At 46.1% G+C, this 26,111-nt stretch overlaps 1 protein-coding gene across 3 annotated transcripts in view; it reads left to right on the top strand.

Moving 5' to 3' along the window:
• Positions 1–25,597, top strand: part of RAB8B (RAB8B, member RAS oncogene family) — a 57,511-nt gene extending 31,914 nt beyond the window's left edge. Inside the window, exons 2-9 of one of the 3 annotated variants that reach the window (XR_010910289.1) lie at positions 1,805–1,865; positions 5,936–5,996; positions 7,313–7,390; positions 12,463–12,552; positions 16,912–16,977; positions 18,886–18,936; positions 21,552–22,562; positions 22,720–25,597. Coding sequence is in view for 1 of the 3 variants with exons in the window: in XM_067471211.1 (XP_067327312.1) it covers positions 1,805–1,865; positions 5,936–5,996; positions 7,313–7,390; positions 12,463–12,552; positions 16,912–16,977; positions 18,886–18,936; positions 21,552–21,644 (500 nt within the window). In the remaining 2 variants the exon portion in view is untranslated. Of the gene's footprint in view, positions 1–1,804; positions 1,866–5,935; positions 5,997–7,312; positions 7,391–12,462; positions 12,553–16,911; positions 16,978–18,885; positions 18,937–21,551 lie in introns of all 3 variants that reach the window. The other 2 variants (XR_010910290.1, XM_067471211.1) reach the window with 2 other exon arrangements.
• The last annotated feature ends 514 nt before the right edge of the window (positions 25,598–26,111 follow it).

Genomic DNA, 26,111 nt, shown 5'->3' with positions numbered 1-26,111 from the left:
GATAAAGAGGGAAGTAGAGAAGGAAGGAAGGAGAGAAAGAAAGAAAGAAAGGTAGAGAAGGAAGGAAGGAGAGTGACAGGCAAGGAAGGATGGAACCAAAGAGCAAAGGAAGCGAGGAAAGTAATAGGTAGGGAAGGAAGGATGGTGAGAAGAAGAGAAAAAGGGAAGGAGAGAAGGAAGGAAAGAAGGATAGAGAAGGAAGGAAGGAGGGAAGGAGAGAAGGAAAGAACGAAAGGTAGGGAAGGAAGGAGAGAAGGAGGGAGAGAAAGAGGGAAAGAAGGAAGGAAGGAGAAAAAGAAGAAAAGAAAGAAGGGTAGAGAAGGAAGGAAGGAGAGAATGAGGGAGAGAATGAAATAAAAAAGTGAAAGAGGGAAGGAAGGAGAGAAGGAACAAAAGAGAGAAAGGAGGGAGGGAGGGAGAGGAGATTCCATCTGAACATTAGGAAGAACTTCCTGACTGTGAGAGCCGTTCAGCAGTGGAACTCTCTGCCCTGGAGTGTGGTGGAGGCTCCTTCTTTGGAAGCTTTGAAGCAGAGGCTGGATGGCCATTTGTCAGGGGTGATTTGAATGCAATATTCCTGCTTCTTGGCAGAATGGGGTTGGACTGGATGGCTCACGAGGTCTCTTCCAACTCTTTGATTCTATGATTCGAAGGAAGGAAGGAAGGAAGGAAGGAAGGAAGGAAGGAAGGAAGGAAGGCAGACAAGGAAGGATGGAACCAAAGAGCAAAGGAAGCGAGGAAAGTAATAGGGAGGGAGGGAAGGAAGGTGAGAAGAAGATAAAGAGGGAAGTAGAGAAGGAAGGAAGGAGAGAAAGAAAGAAAGAAAGGTAGAGAAGGAAGGAAGGAGAGTGACAGGCAAGGAAGGATGGAACCAAAGAGCAAAGGAAGCGAGGAAAGTAATAGGTAGGGAAGGAAGGATGGTGAGAAGAAGAGAAAAAGGGAAGGAGAGAAGGAAGGAAAGAAGGATAGAGAAGGAAGGAAGGAGGGAAGGAGAGAAGGAAAGAACGAAAGGTAGGGAAGGAAGGAGAGAAGGAGGGAGAGAAAGAGGGAAAGAAGGAAGGAAGGAGAAAAAGAAGAAAAGAAAGAAGGGTAGAGAAGGAAGGAAGGAGAGAATGAGGGAGAGAATGAAATAAAAAAGTGAAAGAGGGAAGGAAGGAGAGAAGGAACAAAAGAGAGAAAGACGGAGGGAAGAAAGGAAGGAAAGAGACAAGGAAGGATGGAACCAAACAGCAAAGGAACCAAAAAGAGAAACGGGCAGAGAAGGGAGGAAGAAGAAGGGAAAGAAAGAAAGAAGGAGAGAAAGAGGGAGGGAAAGTTGGCCACAGCAATGCGTGGCGGGTACAGCTAGTAATATAATATATTGAGTCTATGAAGGAAGGAAGGAAGGAAGGAAGGAAGGAAGGAAGGAAGGAAGGAAGGAAGGAGAGAAGGGTGAGAAGGGTGGCCTATAAATGCTGCAAATAAATAAAAAAAATAAAAAAATTAAAATGTATAAAATATATAAAATAAAAAATATGAAATATAAAATATAATATAAAATAAAATATAATATAATATAAAATACAAAATAAAATATAATATAAAAAATAAAATAAATAAATAAATGGGTTCATATCCATAGAAGCCAATGAGTCTTGTTCCTGGTGTGACTCTTAAACTGGTGTGAATCCAAACCACTGTGTACTCCATCTCTTCCAGTGCGCCGAAGCATGCTGAATGCCATTGGGGACCCTTGCGGAGCGCTCGGCACCCCTGTCACCGAGCACCGAATCCTAACGAACGTTTCTCCTTGTTTCCTCCACAGGAATCGATTTCAAAATCCGAACAATAGAGCTAGACGGGAAGAAGATCAAGCTACAGATATGGTAAGTTCCTTGGAGGAGAATGTGCCACGCTCCGCAAAGACAGTGTCCTTGGCCGTGGCTTACGGCATCTCTCTCTTGGGATCTCTGCAACATTCTCTGGGAAGAATTAGCAACTGTTTGCAGGGCTATGCATTGCTTACAGATATTAGAAAAACAGTGGTTGCCGAGGCTGTACGAAAGGGACGGGAATGGGGTATTCATGCTTGAGAATGGCTTTGAAAGGCAGCAGATCACAGGAGCTGTCTTCATAGACCTCTCAGCGGCTTAGGATACTGTGAACCACCCCCTCCTCCTGAGAAAAATGTATAATCTCACAAAGGACGACCACCTCACCCGCCTCATAGGAAACCTGCTACAAAACAGGAGCTTTTTTGTTGAGTTCCAGGGCCAGAGAAGCAGATGGCGGAAACAGAAGAAGGGCCTGCCTCAGGGAAGCGTGCTCGCTCTATCCATGTTCAACATCGACACAAATGACCAGCCACTGCCAGAAGGGACAGAGAGTTTCATCTATGCTGATGATCGTGCCATCACCGCTCAAGCAGGGAGCTTTGAGATGGCAGTACAGAAGCTTTCCGAAGCTCTAGGTGCTTTTACTACCTATTACAGGGAAAAACAGCTGATCCCTAATCCATCTAAAACACAGACATGTGCCTTTCATCTCAAGAACAGAGAAGCATCCCGAGCTCTGAGGATCACCTGGGAAGGAATCCCACTGGAGCATTGCAATGCACCCAAATACCTGGGAGGAGTCACTCTGGACCGTGCTCTGACCTACAAGAAGCACTGCCTGGACATCAAGCAAAAAGTGGGTGCTAGAAATAATATCATACGAAAGCTGACTGGCACAACCTGGGGATCACAACCAGACACGTGAAGACATCTGCCCTTGCGCTGTGCTACTCTGCTGCTGAGGATGCATGCCCAGTGTGGAACACATCTCACCACACTAAAACAGTGGATGTGGCTCTGAATGAGACATGCCGCATTATCAGGGGGTGTCTGCGCCCTACACCACTGGAGCAATTACACTGCTTAGCCGGTATTGCGCCACCTGGCATCCGCCGGGAAGTGGCAGCCAATAGTGAAAGGACCAAGGCAGAGACATCTCCAGCTCATCCCCTGTTTGGGTCTCAGCCAGCATGTCAACGACTTAAATGAAGAAATAGTTTTCTAAGATCTACAGAGACACTCACTGGAACAACTCAGCAAGCGAGAGTCCAAAAGTGGCAGGCTTAAACCTAGGACCTCAACCAATGGCTGATACCAAAGGAGAGACTCCCCCCTGGGCACACAGAAGACTGGGCGACTTGGAAGCCGCTGAACAGACTGCGCTCTGGCACCATGAGATCCAGAGCCAACCTTCAGAAATGGGGCCACAAAGTGGAATCCACGACATGCGAGTGCGGAGAAGAGCAAACCACTGACCACCTGCTGCAATGCACCCTGAGCCCTGCCACATGCACCATGGAGGACCTTCTTGCAGCAACACCAGAGGCACTCCAAGGGGACAGAGACTGGTCAAAGGACATTTAATCCACTACCAAACTCACACATTTTGCATTTTCTCTGTTTGTTTGCTTTGTTCTGTTAGAAATGTAATATAATTGACTGGCTCCCCTGACACAAGAAATAATGCTTGAGAAGCGAAGCTCACCCTTTGAATTGTAAAGTTTTCTGTAGAGGCCTCTTGAGGGGCGGTGTGTCTAGATAAGGAGACGCCTTTCCCCGTCCAGAGAGCAGATGGGGCTTAGGCCTAAGGCTTATCAACTCTCAAAAGCCCTTTCCCTCCCCTTCTCGCCTTGTTTTGTGTCCAAAGGAGTCCACAATACGAAAGTCTTCTATTTGATGCTTACCCTGGCCAGAGGAGGCCCTAGGTAATTTTCAACTGTAAGCAAACAGTATTTTGCACAGACATCCCGTGATAATGCGGCATGTCTCATTAAGAGCCACATCCACTGTTTGAGCGTGGTGAGATGTGTTCCACACTGGGCATGCGTACTCAGCAGCAGAGTAGCATAGCGCAAGGGCAGATGTCTTCACTGTGTCTGGTTGTGATCCCCAGGTTGTGCCAGTCAGCTTTCGTATGATATTGTTTCTAGCACCCACTTTTTGCTTGATGTTCAGGCAGTGCTTCTTGTAGGCCAGAGCATGGTCCAGAGTGACTCCTCCCAGGGATTTGGGTGCGCTGCAATGCTCCAGTGGGATTCCTTCCCAGGTAATCCTCAGAGCTCGGGATGCTTGTCCGTTCTTAAGGTGAAAAGCACATGTCTGTGTTTTAGATGGATTAGGGATCAGCTGGTTTTCCCTGTAATAGGCAGTAAGAGCACCTAGAGCTTCGGAGAGCTTCTGTTCTACCATCTCGAAGCTCCCTGCTTGAGCGGTGATGGCACGATCATCAGCATAGATGAAGCTCTCTATCCCTTCTGGCAGTGGCTGGTCATTTGTGTAGATGTTGAACATGGATGGAGCAAGCACGCTCCCCTGAGGCAGGCCGTTCTTCTCTTTCCGCCATCTGCTTCTCTGGCCCTGGAACTCAACAAAGAAGCTCCTGTTTTGTAGCAGGTTTCCTATGAGGCGGGTGAGGTGGTCGTCCTTTGTGATATTATACATTTTTCTCAGGAGGAGGCGGGGGTGGTTCACAGTCTCATAGGCTGCTGACAGATCTATGAAGACAGCTCCCCCGTGTCTGTGTTTTAGGTGGGTTAGGGATCAGCTGGTTTTCCCTGTAGTAATAGGCAGGAAGGGCACCTAGAGCTTCGGAGAGCTTCTGTTCAACCATCTCAAAGCTCCCTGCTTGAGCGGTGATGGCACGATCATCAGCATAGATGAAGCTCTCTGTCCCTTCTGGCAGTGGCTGGTCATTTGTGTAGATGTTAAACATGGATAGAGCAAGCACGCTCCCCTGAGGCAGGCCATTCTTCTCTTTCTTCCATCTGCTTCTCTGGCCCTGGAACTCAACAAAGAAGCTCCTGTTTTGTAGCAGGTTTCCTATGAGGCGGGTGAGGTGGTCGTCCTTCTTGATATTATATATATGATATATGATTAGAGATCAGCTAATTTTCCCTGTAATAGGCAGTAAGAGCACCTAGAGCTTCGGAGAGCTTCTGTTCAACCATCTCAAAGCTCCCTGCTTGAGCGGTGATGGCACGATCATCAGCATAGATGAAGCTCTCTGTCCCGTCTGGCAGTGGCTGGTCATTTGTGTGGATGTTGAACATGGATGGAGCAAGCACGCTCCCCTGAGGCAGGCCGTTCTTCTGTTTCCGCCATCTGCTTCTCTGGCCCTGAAACTCAACAAAAAAGCTCCTGTTTTGTACCAGGTTTCCTATGAGGCGGGTGAGGTGGTCGTCCTGTGTGAGATTATACATTTTTCTCAGGAGGAGGCAATGGTGGTTCACAGGATCATAGTCTGCTGACAGGTCTATGAAGACAGCTCCTCTGATCTGCTGCCTTTCAAAGCCATCTTCTATGTGCTGAGTCAGGTTCAGCACTTGCCATGTGCAGCTTCTGCCTTTCCTGAAGCCAACTTGCTGTGGGATCAGACAGCGGTCTATTATTTCCGTAATTCTTTGCAAAATAAGTCTCTCCAGAACTTTGTAGAGGTGGTACAACAGGGAGATTGGTCTGTAGCTTTTTGGGTCATGACGGTCTTTGCCTGACTTCAAGACGGCGATGACTCTTGCTTTCCTCCAGATTTTGGGGATCTGACAGGATGCAGTGCCGTTGTTCATCAGCTCCAGCAGCCAGCGCCTTGCTTTTGGACCAAAGTTCTTGATTTGTTCCATTCTTCTGTTTCCACCATCTGCTTCTCTGGCCCTGGAACTCAACAAAAAAGCTCCTGTTTTGTAGCAGGTTTCCTATGAGACGGGTGAGGTGGTCGTCCTTTGTGATATTATACATTTTTCTCAGGAGGAGACAGCAGTGGTTCACAGTCTCATAGTCTGCTGACAGGTCTATGAAGACAGCTCCTGTGATCTGCTGCCTTTCAAAGCCATCTTCTCTGTGCTGAGTCAGGTTCAACACTTGTGATGTATGCCTATGAAACTCACGTATCTCCCCTTGTCTTCCAGGGACACTGCAGGCCAGGAAAGGTTTCGCACCATCACGACCGCCTACTACAGAGGAGCCATGGTAAGGGCTTGCGTTTCGGCTTGGCTTGGTTCCTGTCCTCAAGAAAGCATCCCATTTCAGAGTAGCAAGGATTGCCCCGTCCCACCAGTCAACCTTTGGTGGCAGGGCCATCTTTAATATGGCTGTTATTTATTTCTTTATAACCCTCTGGTGGCGCAGGGGGTTCAACCGCTGAGCTGTGGAACTTGCTGACCAAAGGGTTGGCGGTTTGAATCCGGACAGAAGGTTGAGCTCCTGCTGAAATGAGAAATGTGGTAGAGACAACAGGGATGGAAAGGAATGCCAAAGTACGAGAAATGAGGAGGAAAATATTGCCCAAATGGTATCTTACACCCTGCCAATATGCTGTTGGGCTTGGCCTCATGTAAGCTGTCCCGAGTCCCCATTGGGGAGATGGTGGCGGGGTAGAAATAAAAAATATTATTATTATTATTATTATTATTATTATTATTATTATTATTATGTATTTTACTGTGTTGTTATTGTGTTTTGGTTTTACTTTATTGTAATATATGCTGTTGGGCTTGGCCTCATGTAAGCTGCCCCGAGTCCCCATTGGGGAGATGGTGGTGGGGTAGAAATAAAAATTATTATTATTATTATTATTATTATTATTATTATTATTATTATGTATTTTACTGTGTTGTTATTGTGTTTTGGTTTTACTTTATTGTAATATATGCTGTTGGGCTTGGCCTCATGTAAGCTGCCCCGAGTCCCCATTGGGGAGATGGTGGTGGGGTAGAAATAAAAATTATTATTATTATTATTATTATTATTATTATGTATTTTACTGTGTTGTTATTGGGTTTTGGTTTTACTTTATTGTAATATGCTGTTGGGCTTGGCCTCATGTAAGCTGCCCCGAGTTCCCATTGGAGAGATGGTGGCGGGGTATTAAATATTAAATTAAATTATTATTATTATTATTATTATTATTATTATTATTATTAGGATACCATAAAGCTTTCCATGTGGAAACAGTTAGCAAACTTTGGGACTGTATTGTCGAAGGCTTTCATGGCTGGAATCCCTGGGTTGTATGTTTTTTGGGCTGTATGGCCATGTTCTAGAAGCATTCTCTCCTGACATTTCACCTGCATCTGTGTCAGGCATCCTCAGAGGTTTGTTGCAGGCGAAACGTCAGGAGAGATGCCTACCAGCATCTGTGGCAGGCATCCTTGCAGGCGAAACGTCAGGAGAGAATGCTTCTAAAACATGGCCATACAGCCCAAAAAACCTACAACAACCCAAACTTTGGGACTGTTTGCAGGGAAGGCATCACTCAATCCTTGCACTTGTCATTTCTCCTCCAGGGAATAATGCTGGTCTACGACATCACCAACGAAAAGTCTTTCGACAACATTAAGAACTGGATACGGAACATCGAAGAGGTAGGCCAGTGGTTCTCAACCTGGGGGTCTGAAGGTCTAATGCAGGCATGGGCAAACTTTGGCCCTCCCTCCAGGTGTTATGGACTTCATCGCATAATAGTCACACCCCACATTTTCTGAGATGGCAACGGTGGTATTTTTGTGTTCCTCGCATAAGAGTCGCAGAGCCACAGTTGATCATAAAATACTTCAACTCCCACAATACCTAACAGTTGGTCACAAAGCAAGTTAACTGAAGGGTTAGCTTTATTTCATCGCATAATAGTCGCACCCCACATTTTCTGAGATGGCAACGGTGGTATTTTTGTGTTCCTCGCATAAGAGTCGCAGAGCCACAGTTGATCACAAAGTACTTCAACTTTATTTATTTATTTATTTATTTTATTTATTTAATACGCTTGTATACCGCCGATATCTCAGCCAAAGCGGCGACTCATCGCGGTTTACAACAACAATAAAACAACAATATTCAATTAAAATATAAAACACAACATAAACATTTCACAGTATTGGGCCACCAATACAGACCAATTCATCTCTTAGTTTAGCCATGATCCTGATTCGTTGTCAGTAATTGCCGGTCCTAGGTCGGGAATTCCTTGCATCGAGTTAATCGAAAGCTTGCTCGAACATCCAAGTTTTCAGTTTTTTACGAAATACCATCAGTGAAGAGGCTGTTCTTATCTCTATAGGGAGGGCATTCCAAAGCCGAGGGGCCACCACAGAAAAGGCCCTATCTCTCGTTCCCGCCAACCTCACCTGTGAAGCAGGCGGGACTGAGAGAAGGGCCTCTCCTGAAGATCTTAGGGTCCTGGTGGGCTGATAGGTCGAGATACGTTCGGATAGATATGTTGGGCCAGAACCGTTTAGGGCTTTAAAGGCCAAAGCCAGCACTTTGAATTGGGTCCGGTAGCTAATCGGCAGCCAGTGGAGCTGGTACAGCAGAGGAGTTGTATGCTCCCTGCGCCCTGCTCCTGTTAGTACCATGGCTGCCGCCCGTTGGACTAGTTGGAGCTTCCGGGCCGTCTTCAAAGGCAACCCCACGTAGAGAGCGTTGCAGTAGTCGAGGCGGGATGTAACCAGAGCGTGGACTACCGTGGCCAAGTCAGACTTCCCAAGGTACGGTCGCAGTTGGCGCACGAGTCTTAACTGTGCGAATGCTCCCCTGGTCACCGCCGAAACCTGGGGATCCAGGCTCAGCGATGAATCCAGGATCACACCCAAACTGCGAACCTGTGTCTTCAGGGGGAGTGCGACCCCGTCTAACACAGGCTGTAACCCTATACCCTGTTCGGCCCTGCGACTAACCAGGAGTACCTCTGTCTTGTCTGGATTCAGTTTCAATTTGTTCGCCCCCATCCAGACCGTCACAGCGGCCAAGCACCGGTTCAGGACTTCGACAGCCTCCTTAGTAGCAGGTGGGAAGGAGTGACAGAGTTGGACATCATCTGCGTACAGATGACACCGCACCCCGAAACTCCGGATGATCTCGCCCAGCGGCTTCATGTAGATGTTAAACAACATGGGGGACAGTATTGAGCCCTGAGGAACCCCACAAGACAAAGGCTGTGGGGTAGAACAGGAGTCCCCCAGTAACACCATCTGAGACCGGCCCTCGAGGAATGACCGGAGCCACTGCAAAGCAGTACCTCCGAGTCCCATTCCCACGAGGCGTCCCAGAAGGATACCGTGGTCGACGGTATCGAAGGCCGCTGAGAGGTCGAGTAGCACCAACAAGGACACACTCCCCCTGTCGAGCTCCCGACGGAGATCATCCACTAAGGCGACCAAGGCTGTCTCAGTACCATGCCCCGGCCTAAAGCCAGACTGTGCCGGATCCAGATAATCCGTGTCTACCAAGAATGCCTGGAGTTGTGAGGCCACCACACGTTCCATGACTTTGCCCAAAAAGGGGAGATTGGAAACAGGCCGATAGTTAACCAATTGAGTGGGGTCCAGTGATGGTTTCTTCAACAGCGGTTTTATCACAGCTTGCTTTAAGCTGGCTGGAAATATGCCTTCCCGAAGGGAGGCATTAACCACCACCTTAACCCACTCGGCCAATCCCCCTCTGGCCTCCTTTAGAAGCCAGGATGGGCAGGGGTCTAGGATGCATGTGGTAGCTCTCATTCCTCCAAGCACCTTGTCCACATCCTCGGTTTGAACCAATTGAAATGAATCCATCAAAATTGGACAAGCAGATGCTCGTGTTACATCCTCAGAGACTGCCGTTAATATGGTATCCAGGCCAGAGCGGATCAAAGCGACTTTGTCTGCAAAGAACTGAGCAAAGGCTTCACAGCGAGCCGCCGAGTCATCAGGGCACCCATCCTGAATGGTGGGTTTTAACAGGCCTCTGACAACTCGGAACAGTTCAGCCGGACGGTTCTTTGCAGACGCAATAGTGGCCGCAAAGAAAGTTTTCTTTGCGGCTCTTATTGCCGCGGCGTATGACCTTAAAAAGGCCACAAACCGTGTTCGATTTGGCTCGCTCGGATCCGAACGCCACACGCCCTCTAGTTCCCTCTTCTTTCGCTTCAACGCTGCCAGCTCCTCAGTAAACCAAGGAGCTGGTTTAGTTCGGCTACTTGAGAGGGGACGTTCTGGAGCGATCGTGTCTATTGCTCTGGTCATCTCCCCATTCCAGAGAGCGACCAGGGCATCAACAGGATCGCCAACCGAGGTGGCGGGAAATTCCCCAAGAGCCATCAGGAATCCCTCCGGATCCATAAGCCTCCTGGGGCGGACCATTTTAATAGGTCCTCCACCTCTGCGGAGGTTAAGGGGTGCAGTAAGTCTAAAGCTGACCAGATGGTGGTCGGTCCATGGCAACGGAGTGATGGATAACTCCTCAACACCGCCGCCTTCCTCCCATCCCTGACAGAAAACTAGGTCCAATGTATGTCCAGCACAGTGGGTGGGGCCAGATATTTGTTGGGACAGCCCCATGGTTGCCATGGTAGACATGAAGTCCTGAGCCGCTCCCGTTAGGGCAGCCTCGGCATGGACATTGAAGTCCCCCAGCACAAGTAGCCGTTGGGACTCCAATGCCAGGTCCGAGACTACCCCTGCTAGCTCAGGTAGGGAGACTGTAGTGCAGCGAGGTGGACGGTACACTAGCAGAATCCCTAATCTGTCCCGGTCACCCACCCTCAGGTGGACGCATTCAAAATTTGTTGACTGCGGGATGGGGGTCCTGGTCAGAAGAATGGAATCTCTATAGACTACTGCCACCCCGCCTCCCCGCCCTCCGGATCTCGGTTGGTGCTGCACAGAGAACCCGGGTGGACAGAGCTGGGTCAAATTTACACCTCCCGCTTCATCCAGCCAGGTCTCTGTGATGCACGCCAGATCTGCCCGTTCATCCAGGATTAAATCCTGGATAAAAGTTGTTTTACCGTTGACAGATCTGGCGTTCAACAGCACCACCTTCAATCCGGAGGGACCGCCAACCTGGTTACACCAACTTACCGTATCAGGAGACCGATTTGGGATTACTAATGTTGTTCCACGTTCCCTAGGCCGAATTAAAGGTCTCCCTTTCCCGTATCTCCCCTTCCCCACCACGACTTCTATGGGGGCTCCTCGACTAACGGAAGCCTCTCCCTCCTCCATGACGCGTTCAACATCCATAATAGTAAGCCAAGAATCATTATAGACTGTTTGATAAAGTACAATTCCAGTTTGCCAAGGCTTTACCCTCCAATCGTCTCCTGCTCCTATTATGTTGTAATCAGGTCCCCCGGAGCTATTCCATTTTCTTTGTCCCACACGTGCAATTAGTAACCAAGTTAACAATTGCAAGAAGTTAAATAATAGCATGGATAACAGTTGATTATACAGTCAGGGGGTTTGGTTAAAGCTCTTAAAGTGCAATTGGGAATTATGTCAACAGTTAAAATGCATTGACTAACAATTAATCTCAAGGTGCCTAATGAGATGCGTCATGGAGGCCTGATTCGACGCTGATGTATCGAGTCAATTAAAGTGCTAGGTTGAGTAAAGTGTCCCCGAGATAGAAAGTTTAAAGTGCTAATAAGATAAGATAAAGTGCTAAGCTTATAAAGTTGCTAAAGTGCTCTGTGCAACCGTACTGAATTTAGTCCGTACAATTGAAAGGTGGTTGAGCAACCAAGTTAATTAGCAGCATCAAAGAGGTCAATACAATAACAATATTAGCACCACAATACCTAACAGTTGGTCACAAAGCAAGTTAACTGAATTGTTAGCTTTATTTCATCACATAATAGTCGCACCCCACATTTTCTGGGATGGCAACGGTGGTATTTTTGTGTTTCTCGCATAAGAGTCGCAGAGCCACAGTTGATCACAAAGTACTTCAACTCCCATAATACCTAACAGTTGGTCACAAAGCAATTTAACTGAAGGGTTAGCTTTATTTCATCGCATAATAGTCGCACCCCACATTTTCTGAGATGGCAACGGTGGTATTTTTGTGTTCCTCGCATAAGAGTCGCAGAGCCACAGTTGATCATAAAGTACTTCAACTCCCACAATACCTAACAGTTGGTCACAAAGCAATTTAACTGAAGGGTTAGCTTTATTTCATCGCATAATAGTCGCACCCCACATTTTCTGAGATGGCAACGGTGGTATTTTTGTGTTCCTCGCATAAGAGTCGCAGAGCCACAGTTGATCACAAAGTACTTCAACTCCCACAATACCTAACAGTTGGTCAGAAAGCAAGTTAACTGAAGGGTTAGCTTTATTTCATCGCATAATAGTCACACCCCACATTTTCTGGGATGGCAACGGTGGTATTTTTGTGTTCCTCGCATAAGAGTCGCAGAGCCATTTGGGACTTCTTCCCCCTTCCTTCCTTGGATCCTGTCCCTCCGTGTGTCCTTCCTTCCTTCCTCCTTGCGCTCTGGACCGAAGCCTCGTCCATTTCCTCCCCTCCTTGTTTCCCACCCGTTTGCTCGTTTCCTGTCCAGCACAGCCTGGGGTCAAAGGTCAGCTTGGAATCGGAGAAAGTTGGACGTCTTTTGGGGGAGATCTATTTGGTGATACGGTTCTCCTTCTTCACCTGGTGCGTCTGTCTTTCCTTCCAGCACGCGTCTTCGGACGTAGAAAGGATGATCCTCGGCAACAAATGCGACATGAACGAGAAGAGGCAAGTTTCGAAAGAAAAAGGGGAGAAGGTAAGCCTTGCCAGATAAAGAACGGATCACACGATGTGACACGGTGTTTGTTCCTGGGTCCTCCGTGTCGTTTCCTAATGGATTCCGTAATAAAAATATGGGAAGTTTGGCTCAGTTTTATCGCTGGTGAAGTTCAGAATGCTCTTTGATTGCAGGTGAACTATAAATCCCAGCAACTACAACTCCACCAGTGTTCACATTTGGGCATATTGAGGATTTGTGCCAAGTTTGATCCAGATCCATCATTGTTTTGTTGATGTTGTGCCCTTCCTCGAGCTGCACGGAAATAATTGTATATTTATATATATTTACATAACCAATTTCTTCTTGTTCTTGTTCCTTTTCCATTCTCTTCTTCTTTCTTCCTCGTCTACTTTTTTTTCTTCTTCCTCCTCCACCTGTCTTCTTCTTCCTCAACGTCTTTCTCTTCTTCCTTGGCTTGTTCCTCCTCCTTCCTTTTCCTTTTCTTCTCTTCTTCTTTCTCTTCCTTCTTCCTTTTCTTCTTCCTTCTTCCACCTTTTTCCTCCTCCTCTTCTTCCCCATCTTTTTTTCTTCTTCTTCCTCCTCCCTTCCTTCCTCTTCCTCAATTTCTTTCTTTCCTTTCTTGTCTTCTTTCTCCATCCTTTTCTTCTCTTCTTCCTCCTCTGCCCTTCCTTCTTCCTTCTTCCCCTTCTTCTTTTTCCTCCTCCTCTTCTTCCCTTTCCTCCTCTTCCTCTTCCTCTTCTTCTTTCTCCCTTCCTTGGTCTTCCTTCCTCTTCCTCAACTTCTTTCTTTTCTTCCTTGTCTTCTTCCTCCTCCTTCCTTTTCTTCTCTTCTCTTCTTCTTCTTCTTCTTCCTCTTTCTTCTTCCTTTTCTCCTTCCTTCTTCCCCTTCTTCTTTTCCTCCTCCTCTTCCTTCTTCTTCCCCTTTTTCTTCCTTTTCTTCTTCTTCCTCCTCCTCCCTCCCTCCCTTCCTCAACTTTTTTCTCTTGTCTTCTTCTTCTTCCTCCTTCCTTTTCCTTTTCTTCTCTTCTTCTTTCTCGTCCTTTTCTTCTTTTTCTACCTCTTCTTCTGCCCCCTCTTCCTCCTTACTTCCTTTCTTCCTCTTCCTCAACTTCTTTCTCTCCTTTCTTGTCTTCTTAGTCCATCCTTTTCCTTTTCTCCTCTTCCTTTTCTTCTTTCTCCATCCTTTTCCTTTTCTTCTTCTTCATAAAACACTTCTCAACCTAGCAGTGGGCAAGAGGATGAGCACTTCTTGTGTGATGATGATATGCAAACACTTCCCCAGAGACGAAAACAAGGTTGTTGTCCACCATACATCTTCTCGATTTTCGATTTCCACAGAAGTGGATTGTTCGTGACCGCATTTCCGTATACGAACCCACATGATCCCTTCGTTCATCTGGAGAGGCCCTGCTCACGCTCCCACCACCATCGCAAGCGCAACTGGTGGGGACGAGGGACAGGGCCTTCTTGGTGGTGGCCCCTCGACTCTGGAACTCCCTCCCCAAGGACATCAGGCATGCCCCAACGTTGGCAGTCTTTAGAAGGAACTTGAAAACGTGGATGTTCCAGTGTGCCTTTCCAGAATAAGGAATCCCAAGCAATAGGTCCCAAATGCACTTTACGAGAGATGTAGAATTGTCGGCACGCCCACCTATCCCTAAAATATCCATCCTATTTCTCTTGGACATGCCCAGCATTTTAAATTTTTAATCATTACATTTGGCCCTGCCACAGGTTTGAAATGTGTCGTGATATTATTGTTATTGTTTTGCCTTGTTATGAGTTATTTATTGTTGTGTTGTTGTTGTTGTGTTGTTGTTGTTGTGTTTTATTGATGAAGCCAGCCAAAGACCGTAATGACCCAAAAAGCTACATAGAATCCTAGAATCCAAGAGTTGGAAGAGACCTCCTGGGCCATCATCCAGTCCAACCCCATTCTGCCAAGAAGCAGGAATGTTGCATTCAAATCACCCCTGACAGATGGCCATCCAGCCTCTGACCAATCTCCCTGTTGTGCCAACTCTACAAAGTTCTGGAGAGACTTATTTTGCATAGAATTATGGAAAATATAGACCCTTGTCTGATTCCACAGCAAGCTGGCTTCAGGAAAGGCAAAAGCTGCACATCGCAATTGCTGAACCTGACTCAACACATAGAAGGTGGCTTTGAAGGCAGCAGATCACAGGAGCTGTCTTCATATTTATTTATTTACTTTACTTTACTTTACTTTACTTGTATACCGCAGTTTCTCAGCCCAACAGGCGACTCAACGCGGTTTACAACAAGGATAAGAATCAATCAATGATATACAATTTAAAACCACAAAAGCATAATATACAATATTGACACAACAATAGACAACACAATGCATCTCATAACTAGAGTCGTGAACCAATCCGTCGTCCAAATTTCCATTCCTGTAATCATCACATTCATTGCACTGTATAACCGAATGCCCGTTCAAACATCCAAGTTTTTAATCTTTTTCGGAACACCGTTAGCGAGGGGGCTGATCTTACCTCCATAGGAAGGGCGTTCCACAGCCGGGGGGCCACCACAGAAAAGGCCCTGTCTCTCGTCCCCGCCAGCCGCACCTGTGAAGCAGGCGGGATCGAGAGCAGGGCCTCCCCAGAAGATCTTAGGGACCTGGTGGGCTGATAGGCCGAGATACGTTCGGATAGGTAACTTCATAGACCTGTCAGCAGCCTATGAGACTGTGAACCACCACGGCCTCCTCCTGAGAAAAATGTATAATCTCACAAAGGACGACCACCTCACTCGCCTCATAGGAAACCTGCTACAAAACAGGAGCTTCTTTGTTGAGTCCCAGGGCCAGAGAAGCAGATGGCGGAAGCAGAAGAACGGCCTGCCTCAGGGGAGCGTGCTTGCTCCATCCATGTTCAACATCTACACAAATGACCAGCCACTGCCAGAAGGGACAGAGTTTCATCTATGCTGATAATCGTGCCATCACCGCTCAAGCAGGGAGCTTTGAGATGGTAGAACAGAAGCTCTCTGAAGCTCTAGGTGCCCTTACTGCCTATTACAGGGGAAACCAGCTGATCCCTAATCCATCTAAAACACAGACATGTGCCTTTAATCTCAAGAACAGAGAAGCATCCCGAGCTCTGAGGATGATTACCTGGGAAGGAATCCCAGGGGGGCATTGCAGCGCACCCAAATACCTGGGAGGAGTCACTCTGGACCGTGCTCTGACCTACAAGAAGCACTGCCTGAACATCAAGCAAAACGTGGGTGCTAGAAACAATATCATACGAAAGCTGACTGGCACAACCTGGGGATCACAACCAGACACAGTGAAGACATCTGCCCTTGCGCTGTGCTACTCTGCTGCTGAGTACGCATGCCCAGTGTGGAACACATCTCACCACGCTAAAACAGTGGATGTGGCTCTTAATGAGACATGCCGCATTATCACGGGGTGTCTGCGCCCTACACCACTGGAGAAATTACACTGCTTAGCCGGTATTGCACCTGACATCCGCCGGGAAGTAGCAGTCAATAGCGAAAGGACCAAGGCAGAGACATCTCCAGCTCATCCCTTGTTTGGGTATCAGCCAGCATGCCAACGACTTAAATCAAGACATAGTTTTCTTAGATCTATAGAAACACTCGCTGGAACACCTCAGCAAGCGAGAGTCCAAAAGTGGCAGGCTCAAACCCAGTACCTCAACCAATGGCTGATACCAAAGGAGAGACTCCCCCCTGGAGTCTCTCCTTTGGTATCAAGTCTTTCAAGTCGCCCCCCTGGAGTCTCTCCTTTGGTATCAAGCCTTCCAAGTCGCACCCAAGAAGACGGGGCGACTTGGAAGGCGCTGAACAGACTGCTCTCGGGCACCACGAGATGCAGAGCCAACCTTCAGAAATGGGGCCACAAAGTGGAATCCACAACATGCGAGTGCGGAGAAGAGCCAACCACTGACCACCTGCTGCAATGCACCCTGAGTCCTGCCACATGCACAAGGGAGAACCTTCTTGCGGCAACACCAGAGGCACTCCAAGGGGACAGAGACTGCTCAAAGGACATTTAATCAACTACCAAACTCACAAATTTTGCATTATGTCTGTTTGTTTGCTTTGTTCTGTTAGAAATGTAATATAATCGAGTGGTTGCACTGACACAACAAATAAAATAAATAAATATATGGATGTATTTGGGCTCGGCCTCTTGTAAGCCGCACCGAGTCCTGCAGGAGATGGTAGCGGGGTATAAATAAAGGTTTATTATTATTATTATTATTATTATTATTATTATTATTATTGTGTCCCTTTCTTGTGCTGAAGCCGATATCCAGAGAGATGGATGAATCCTCTTTGTGCTTTTTTAACCCCCAAACTCTTTGCCCTCTTGCAGTTAGCAATCGACTACGGCATCAAGTTCCTGGAGACCAGCGCAAAGTCGAGCATCAATGTGGAAGAGGTAGGCGCACCTGAGATCGTCAGTGGACTCTTTGCCGGAATGTAACGTGATAGTGACGGATGGCGTGCCTTCATCAATATGTTATAAGCGACATTCTCCTCGTATTCAAGTGTTGAATGGGTTCGGGAGTTCAGAGCTTGCCTTGGCTTAGCTCAGTGTTTCTCAACCTGGGGGTCGGGACCCCTGGGGAGGTCGCGAGAGGGTCTCCGAGGGGTCGCCAAAGACCATCCGAAAACACAGTATTTCCTCTTGGTCATCTGGGTAACGTGTGGAAACTTAGGTCCAATTCTATTGTTGGTGGGGTTCTGAATGCTCTTTGATTGTAGGTGAACTATAAATCCCAGCAACTACAACTCCCAAATGTCAAGGTCTATTTTCCCCAAATTCCACCAGTATTCACATTTGGGCATATTGAGTATTTTTTCCAAGTTTGGGCATATTGAGTATTCGTGTAAAGTTTGGTCCAGATCCATCATTGTTTGAGTCCACAGTGCTCTCTGGATGTAGGTGAACTACAACTCCAAAACTCAAGGTCAATGCCCGCCAAACCCTTCCAGTATTTTCTGTTAGTCATGGGAGTTCTGTGTGCCAAGTTTGTCGTAGGTGGAATTCACAATGCTCTTTGATTGTAGGTGAACTATAAATCCCAGTAACTACAACTCCCAAATGTGAAGGTCTATTTCCCCCAAACTCCATCTGTGTGCATATTTGGGCATATGGAATATTTGTGCCAAGTTTGGTCTAGATCCATCATTGTTTGAGTCCAGTGCTCTCTGGATGTAGGTGAACTACAACTCCCAAAGTCAAGGTCAATGCCCACCAAACCCTTCTAGTGTTTTTTGTGGGTCATGGGAGTTCTGTATGCCAAGATTGGTTCAATTCCATCGTTGGTGGAGTTCAAAATGCTCTTTGATTGCAGGTGAATTATAAATCCCAGCAACTACAACTCCCAAATGACAAAATCAATGTTTTTGAGTGAAGGACATACATTGGGTTGTTAGGTGTCTTGCGTCCAAATTTGGTGTCAATTTGTCCAGTGGTTTTTGAGTTCTGTTAATCCTACAAACGAACATTACATTTTTATTTATATAGACTAGCTGTACCCGCCACGCGTTGCTGTGGCCAACTTTCCCTCTTTCTCTCCTTTTTTTCCTCCTTCCTTCACTCCCTCTTTCCTTCCTTCCGCTCTTTCCTCCTCTTCTTCTTTCCTTCTCTATCTCTTTCCTTCCTTCATTTTCTTTCTCTTCTGCTGTCAATTTTCTTCCTTCTCTCTTTCCTACTTTCCTTCCCTCCCTCTTTCTCTACATGTTTTCCCCTTCCTTCGCTCCCTCTTTTCTTCCTTCTTTCCCTTTTTTCTTTCCTTCTCTAACTTTCCTTCCTTTCCCCTTTTTCTTTCCCTCCCTCTTTCTCTCCTTCCTTCCTTCCTTCCTTCCTTCCTTCCTTCCTTCTCTTCCTTCCATGCTGCCTTCTCCCTTTCCTTCTTTCTTTCCCTCCCTCCCTCTTTCTTTTCTTTCTTTCTTTTTTCCTCCCCTTCCCTCTCTCTTTCTTCCCTTTTTTCTGTATTGTCATTTAGCTTTTGGGGGCTTTTTAAGTCCCTTCTGCTGCGTTTTTCAGTATTTTTATGAGTGAAGGACATACCTTGGGTTGTTAAGTGTCTTGTGTCCAAATTTGGTGTCAATTCGTCCAATGGTTTTTGAGTTCTGTCAAACCCACAAACGAACATTACATTTTTATGTATATAGATAGGGTTTTTAGTGTTTACTTTCTTTAGCATTTCACAAGTTTATTTTCACGATTTTTTTTTTTGGCTTTTGTTGCTTGGATATAAATCAAATGAATACATAAAAGTGACCATTGTGCTCTCTCACCCGGTTGCCATTGTCTGATCCCTCTTTTCTCTTCTTTCAGGCGTTCTTCACTCTCGCACGGGACATTATGACAAAACTCAACAGAAAAATGGTTTGTCCTTCTCCTTCTTTGCAAACTTGCTCTGTTTGGCTTTTGGGCCGAGCCTTTGCCGCAGGACAAAATCCTGGGAGGTGGTGGTGGTGGGGTTTCTGTCTGTTATAATGAGCTTTCTCATAAGAATATCCCACTGGACACATTTAGTGCCCAAAGAGGTGCGTTTTGCATTTGTGGGTCACCTTGGAGGCATCCAAACACATAATAATATAATAATAATCATCATCATCATTATAATAACAACAGCAGCAACAGCAACAACACTTTATTTATACCCCGCTACCATCTCCCCAAGGGACTCAGTGCGGCTTACATGAGGTTTTTGGGTGCACCAGCAGGCTAGGTCTGGGGGGCGGGGAGGAGGGGTCGCAGTAGTCTTTCGGCAGTCCATCGCCGTGGTCAGATGTGCCGTTCCGCAATCTTCTGAGTTTGAGTGTGTTCACTTGAGAGTGGGAAACCGTGGTAGCTTGGGGATTCTGCTGGTGTACCGCCCACCCCGCGACTCAGCAGTTTCCCTGCCTGAGCTAGCAGATGTGGTCTCCAATTCGGCCCTGGTCTCCCAGCACTCAATTGTGCTGGGAGACTTTAACATTCATGCAGAGACCTCTTTAACAGTGGTAGCTTGGGGATTCTGCTTGTGTACTGCCCACCCCGCGACTCAGCAGTTTCCCTGCCTGAGCTACCAGATGTAGTCTCCAATTCGGCCCTGGTCTCCCAGCACTTGATTGTGCTGGGAGACCTTAACATCCATGCAGAGACCTCTTTAACCGTGATAGCTTGGGGATTCTGCTGGTGTAGCGCCCGCCCCGCAACTCGGCAGTTTCCCTGCCTGAGCTACCAGATGTGGTCTCCAATTCGGCCCTGGTCTCCCAGCACTTGATTGTGCTGGGAGACTTTAACATCCATGCAGAGACCTCTTTAACCGTGATAGCTTGGGGATTCTGCTGGTGTAGCGCCCGCCCCGCAACTCGGCAGTTTCCCTGCCTGAGCTACCAGATGTGGTCTCCAATTCGGCCCTGGTCTCCCAGCACTTGATTGTGCTGGGAGACTTTAACATCCATGCAGAGACCTCTTTAACCGTGATAGCTTGGGGATTCTGCTGGTGTAGCGCCCGCCCCGCAACTCGGCAGTTTCCCTGCCTGAGCTACCAGATGTGGTCTCCAATTCGGCCCTGGTCTCCCAGCACTTGATTGTGCTGGGAGACTTCAACATTCATGCAGAGACCTCTTTAACCGTGGTAGCTTGGGGATTCTGCTGGTGTACTGCCCACCCCGCGACTCAGCAGTTTCCCTGCCTGAGCTAGCAGATGTGGTCTCCAATTCGGCCCTGGTCTCCCAGCACTCAATTGTGCTGGGAGACTTTAACATCCATGCAGAGACCTCTTTAACCGTGGTAGCTTGGGGATTCTGCTGGTGTACCGCCCACCCCGCAACTCAGCAGTTTCCCTGCCTGAGCTACCAGATGTGGTCTCCAATTCGGCCCTGGTCTCCCAGCAAGCACTTGATTGTGCTGGGAGACTTTAACATCCATGCAGAGACCTCTTTAACCATGGTAGCTTGGGGATTCTGCTGGTGTACCGCCCACCCCGTAACTCAGCAGTTTCCCTGCCTGAGCTACCAGATGTGGTCTCCAATTCGGCCCTGGTCTCCCAGCACTTGATTGTGCTGAGAGACTTTAACATCCATGCAGAGACCTCTTTAACAGGATTTCATGGTCGCCATCAGGCTGGACATACACTCGACCTAGTTTTTGTTGCAGACAGTGGAACGGTCAGAGTGGAAGAGCAAAACATTCTTCCATTGTCATGGTCTAACAACACAGCTTCACGTGTTCTTGTTTGCAGTGGCATGTTGCTTTGGTTCTCTCTCTCTGACAAATGGCACCAAGATGGTTATGTGTAAAAGTCACACGTTGCATGGAAACACCACAAAAAGGCCACATCTCTTTTGCATGGATTTTGCCTTTGAGTAGGGTCAAGGTACGCAAAGTGTCAGGATCCCATGGGTTCAAAAAATAGTGTATTTCCTCAAGTTTGGTGCATCGTCAAAACTCATGCATACTTCCATTTTAAAAGCCCTAAAAACAAAAGAAAAAAAAGGATTTGCTGTCGAATGGAATGCACAAAAGCTGCGAAAAGAGCACTCTTTGTAATTTGGCCCCAAAAAGGTGCACATTGGGTTAGAATTCCTTTTTTGAAACACAAAAGTGTTAGAGCACCAATGGAAACGAAAAGCTTGGGGTGCATTGATGGTGTAGAATGAATCCACTTTCATTGCCTTGGTTCAATGCTATGGCGTCATGGGGGTTGTTGTTTGGGTGCCTCACATCCAGAGACGGCCCTAGATAATTTTCAACGGTAAGCAAACAATATTCCCCCCCCCCCCCCAAATCCCTTTTTTTTCGGATATAGTTTTGTTGCTAAATGTCCCACTTCCTTGTCTTAAATGAGACTCAGAAGCCACTCAGATAAGCCAGTTTGTGACCAGACAGGATCTTTGGCCCATTCTCCACCAAACTCTGCTGTTTTGGGCTTCTCCCCAAAGCCTTTGCTCCTTCATATCCATCTTTTCCTTCTCCTTTCTCGCTCTTTTTCTCCTTGTCTCCCCTTTTAGAACGACAACAGTCCGGCGGGCGCCAGCGGTCCGGTGAAAATCACAGAAAACAGATCAAAGAAGAGCAGCTTCTTTCGGTGCACGCTGCTTTGATGAACTCCTAATCCTATCATAGACTGCCGCATACCTAGAACGAAGGAACGAAAGAACGAACAAACAGAAAACCCACCCCACCCACCCTTTTCTGCTTCCCAGCGGCTGCTGCTGAGAGCTCTGTGGGAGACGTAGAGCGCGCTAAGGCCCAGGCCATGGATTTTAGTCGGGACGCGGCCGTGAAGCCTTCCTTCCTCTCGAAGCTGCGCAGTCGAGGGAGAGAAAGAGAGCGACGCACACCTTCTTCCTTCTTGTCCTCTTCCTTCACCATCCCCACTTGGTTTCACTGCCTGCTTCCAAAGCTGCTCAGTTGTCTTGTTTTGTCTCCTTTGCACACCTTCTGTTGCCTCCACAGTCTTAACACTGGGGTGTGTGTGTGTGTGTTGCACAGCTTTTTTTTCTCCTTGGGAGTTTGGTAACCGATCCACGGTTTGTGTTCTTTTTCAGCCGTAAAAGGATCAGGACGGATCTCTCTTTCTTGGGTCTCCTCGATGCTCCCGCCATTGTTGTTGTTGTTGTTGCCGCCACCACAACGGGGCCCAGAGGGATTCCAGCTGATGCGCACTTCCTATATTATTACAGCCACACCGTTCTCTTCTTACACACCGTTTAAGTTAGCCAGAACTTGAATGACCGAACGGGGCGCATTCTATACAACTGGGCTCAGTCTATAGTATATTTCAGTGAGATTGATATAGATCTGGGCTCATTCTATAGGTGAGGGTTATATAGAATTAGGCTCATTGTATAGGTGATATTTAAATGAGGTTTATATAGAACCGGGCTCAATCTGTAAGTGAGGTTTGTATAGAACTGGGCTCAGTCTGTAAGATATTTCAGTGAGATTGATATAGATCTGGGCTCATTCTATAGGTGAGGGTTATATAGAATTGGGCTCATTGTATAGGCGAGATTTAAGTGAGGTTTATATAGAACCAGGCTCAATCTGTGAGGTTTGTATAGAACTGGGCTCAGTCTGTGAGATATTTCAGTGGGATTGATATAGAACTGGGCTCATTCTATAGGTGAGGTTTATATAGAATTGGGCTCATTCTATAGGTGATATTTAAGTGAGGTTTATATAGAACCGGACTCAATCTGTAAGCAAAGTTGGTATAGAACTGGGCTCAGACTATAACATATTTCAGTGAGATTGATATAGAACTGGGCTCATTCTATAGGTGAGGGTTATATAGAATTGGGCTCATTCTATAGGTGAGGGTTATATAGAACTGGGCTCAGACTATAACATATTTCAGTGAGATTGATATAGAACTGGGCTCATTCTATAGGTGAGGGTTATATAGAATTGGGCTCATTCTATAGGTGAGGTTTATATAGAATTGGGCTCATTCTATAGGTGAGGTTTGAATAGAACTGGGCTCAGTCTAGAACATATTTCACTGAGATTGGTGCTCATTCTATAGGTGAGGTTTATATAGGCCTGGGCTCAGTCTATAACATATTTCAGTGAGATTGATATAGAACTGGGCTCATTCTATAGGTGAGGGTTATATAGAATTGTGCTCATTCTATAGGTGAGGGTTATATAGAACTGGGCTCAGTCTATAACATATTTCACTGAGATTGGTGCTAATTCTATAGGTGAGGTTTATATAGACCTGGGCTCAGTCTAACATATTTCAGTGAGATTGATATAGAACCGGGCTCATTCTATAGGTGAGGGTTATATAGAACTGGGCTCAGTCTATAACATATTTCAGTGAGATTGATATAGAACTGGGCTCATTCCATAGGTGAGGTTTATATAGAACTGGGCTCAGTCTATATTTCAGTGAAATTGAGTTCAAACTGGGCTCATTCTATAGGTGAGATTTAGGCGATGTTTATATTGAACTGGGCTCAGTCTATAGCATATTTCAGTGAAATTTCTATAGAACTGGGCTCATTCTATAGGTGAGGTTTATATAGAACTGGGCTCAGTCTATAACATATTTTAGTGGGATTGAGTTCAAACTAGGCTCATTCTATAGGTGAGATTTAAATGAGGTTAATATTGAACTGGGCTCAGTCTATAGCATATTTCAGTGAGATTTCTATAGAACTAGGCTTAACTTGGAAGTGAGATTTCTATAGAAGGTTGCTCATTCTATAAGTGGGGTCTATATAGGACCAGGCTCAATCTGTAGGTGAGATTGTTCGAGAATTGTGCTCAGTCTATAACTAAGATTTCAGTGAGATTGACCTAGAACTGGCCCCAGTCTATAAGTGAGGTTTATATAGAACTGGGTTCAACCTGTAAGTGAGGCTGATATAGAACTAGGCTCATCCTATATGCGAATTGTGCTCAGTCTGTGAGATTGATATCGAACTGGGTTCCTTCTATAAGCGAGGTTATCCATAGCGCAGCATAGGCCTCCTGTGTCAGCAAGTCGTATACGGAGCGGCCCAGTCTTGGGGGCTCGGTGTCGGCGACCTCCACGCTTCCCGTTAGTTTTGGTCAGGCTCAAAACGCTCTCCTCCATTGGCATCGAAACAACATTTTTCTTCCTGAAAGTGGAGCGTCGCTTTCCCCTTCCTTCCATCCCTGTCTCACCTATGACTTTTCCCTTTAATTCCTACCAAACCCTGAGTTGTTTGCTCGGAGTCTCAAATAACGGCCTCCTTGTCCGGGTGAATATCGATAGAGGAGGCTCGCTTTGGTCCCTGCAGATATGTGTGAGCTCGTTCTGCAGGCGAGGCCTTAGAGGGAGTGAATTCAGATCCGATCAGACTTGCGGAGAGAGAGCTGCCTTTCTTGCTCGTCTCCGATTCTCCATAAAAGGAGGGGTATTAAAACGGGTGCTTTAACTTGACTGATGTGCCAAACAACGGACTCTCTGCAAAAAAAAAAAAAACGTAAACCTTTAGGGACCACTTTATATCCACAACTAAGGGTCACTTAATGGGTGAAATATTGGTCTTGGCTGTGTCTCTCACATTGGAAATCAAAACAAAGTCGTTTGGGTCTCTTTTGGGTTGTTTCCCTCCAAGCTAGAGAAGGAAAAAAAGAGTATTGGAGAGCATTAAAGCGGCAAAATTCTTGACCCTAGGTTGAACTTCAATGTCCGAACACAAGTGCTTTCTTCTTCCGCCGATGAATGTCCCTCCTTCCGCTTTAATCACCTCCGACTTGGGATTGTATTCTTATGTTGTGCTTTCTCTCTTTGGTCCCTTCTACGCCTCTTTGGGGTTTTTTTTCTTTCTGTTTTTTTGTTTTGCTCTGTTTTTCTTCCATTTCCTGTGTGCGGAGGCTTCGTCTCTATGAACTTCTTCCCTCCCTTTGAGAGAGAAAGAGAGAAAAGCTCTGGCCGGAACGGGTCTCACAAAGCGCTTCGTGAAGCAGCAGCGGGAAATCGGGGCGGGATATTTACTCGTGGTTTTATTCAAAAGAGAGAAGAAACTTTGCTATTTTCTTACTTCTACCTGTGCTATAAAAAATAAATAAATAAAATTGTACATACTTTTTTTTTTTTTGAGTTAGGACCACAGGGGGGAAAAATCACTTTTTAAGGTTGCTGAAAGGATGCCACTCGCACACAACTAAGAGTTCATTTCATGTTTGTTAATGGGGTTTTTTCCACCCCGCGATTGTCTGTTCCTTGCTGAAATTTCATAAATATCTGTTTCCAAAAAGACGTGTTTGTTTTTAGCCCGCGGGATTAGCAGGATCCAACGTCAGATGTTTGGAGATTTGTTGGTTTTAGACCAGGCGCAGGCAAACTTGAGCCTTTCCGGGTGTTTTGGACTCCAATTCCCACAATTCCTAACAGCTTCAGGCCACTTCCTTTTCCTTTAATTTATATATTTTTTTCAATTCAATTTCTATTTTAAATGTTTCTTATGGAACGATAAATCTTTTTGGTGGTACACCTTTATTAGCCCTTTCTGACTTTCTAACTATTTCACTTCCACCAACTCTTAAAATAAAATAAAATAAAATTTTCATTGTTTTTATTAGTTTCTTTTGTTTTTACACTTGAACGTGGAATTTCTAGTTTTCCTTCTTTTGTCTGTACTATTTCTATTTCCGTATCAATTTCTTCATTCGAGATCTTACACTTTTAGTTTTTCTTGAGGCTCAACACGTAGAAATGGTAGAAATACTTTGTTTTGATGTGTATTTTCCCAATTCGGAGTACTATTTCTATTTCTGTATCAATTTCTTCATTTCTAGATCTTTCGCTTTTAGTTTCCCTTTCCTGAGGCTCAACACGTAGAAATGACAACAATTATACAGTAAAATAATAAGTGTATAATAATAGAGTAAAATGATAAATATAATAATAACAAATAGAATAAAATAATAAATGAAATAATAATAATAATAACAATAACAACATAGTAAAATAATAAATAACCTTGGTTTGTTGTAGGTTTTTTTGGGCTATATGGCCATGGTCTAGAGGCATTCTCTCCTGACGTTTCGCCTGCATCAATGGCAAGCATCCTCAGAGGGAGTGAGGT

This window comes from Anolis sagrei, chromosome 9, assembly GCF_037176765.1.
Source record: "Anolis sagrei isolate rAnoSag1 chromosome 9, rAnoSag1.mat, whole genome shotgun sequence".
Lineage (NCBI taxonomy): Eukaryota > Metazoa > Chordata > Lepidosauria > Squamata > Dactyloidae > Anolis > Anolis sagrei.
The sequence above is the reverse complement of the archived record's forward strand: the minus strand, read 5'-3'. Positions and strand labels throughout refer to the sequence as shown.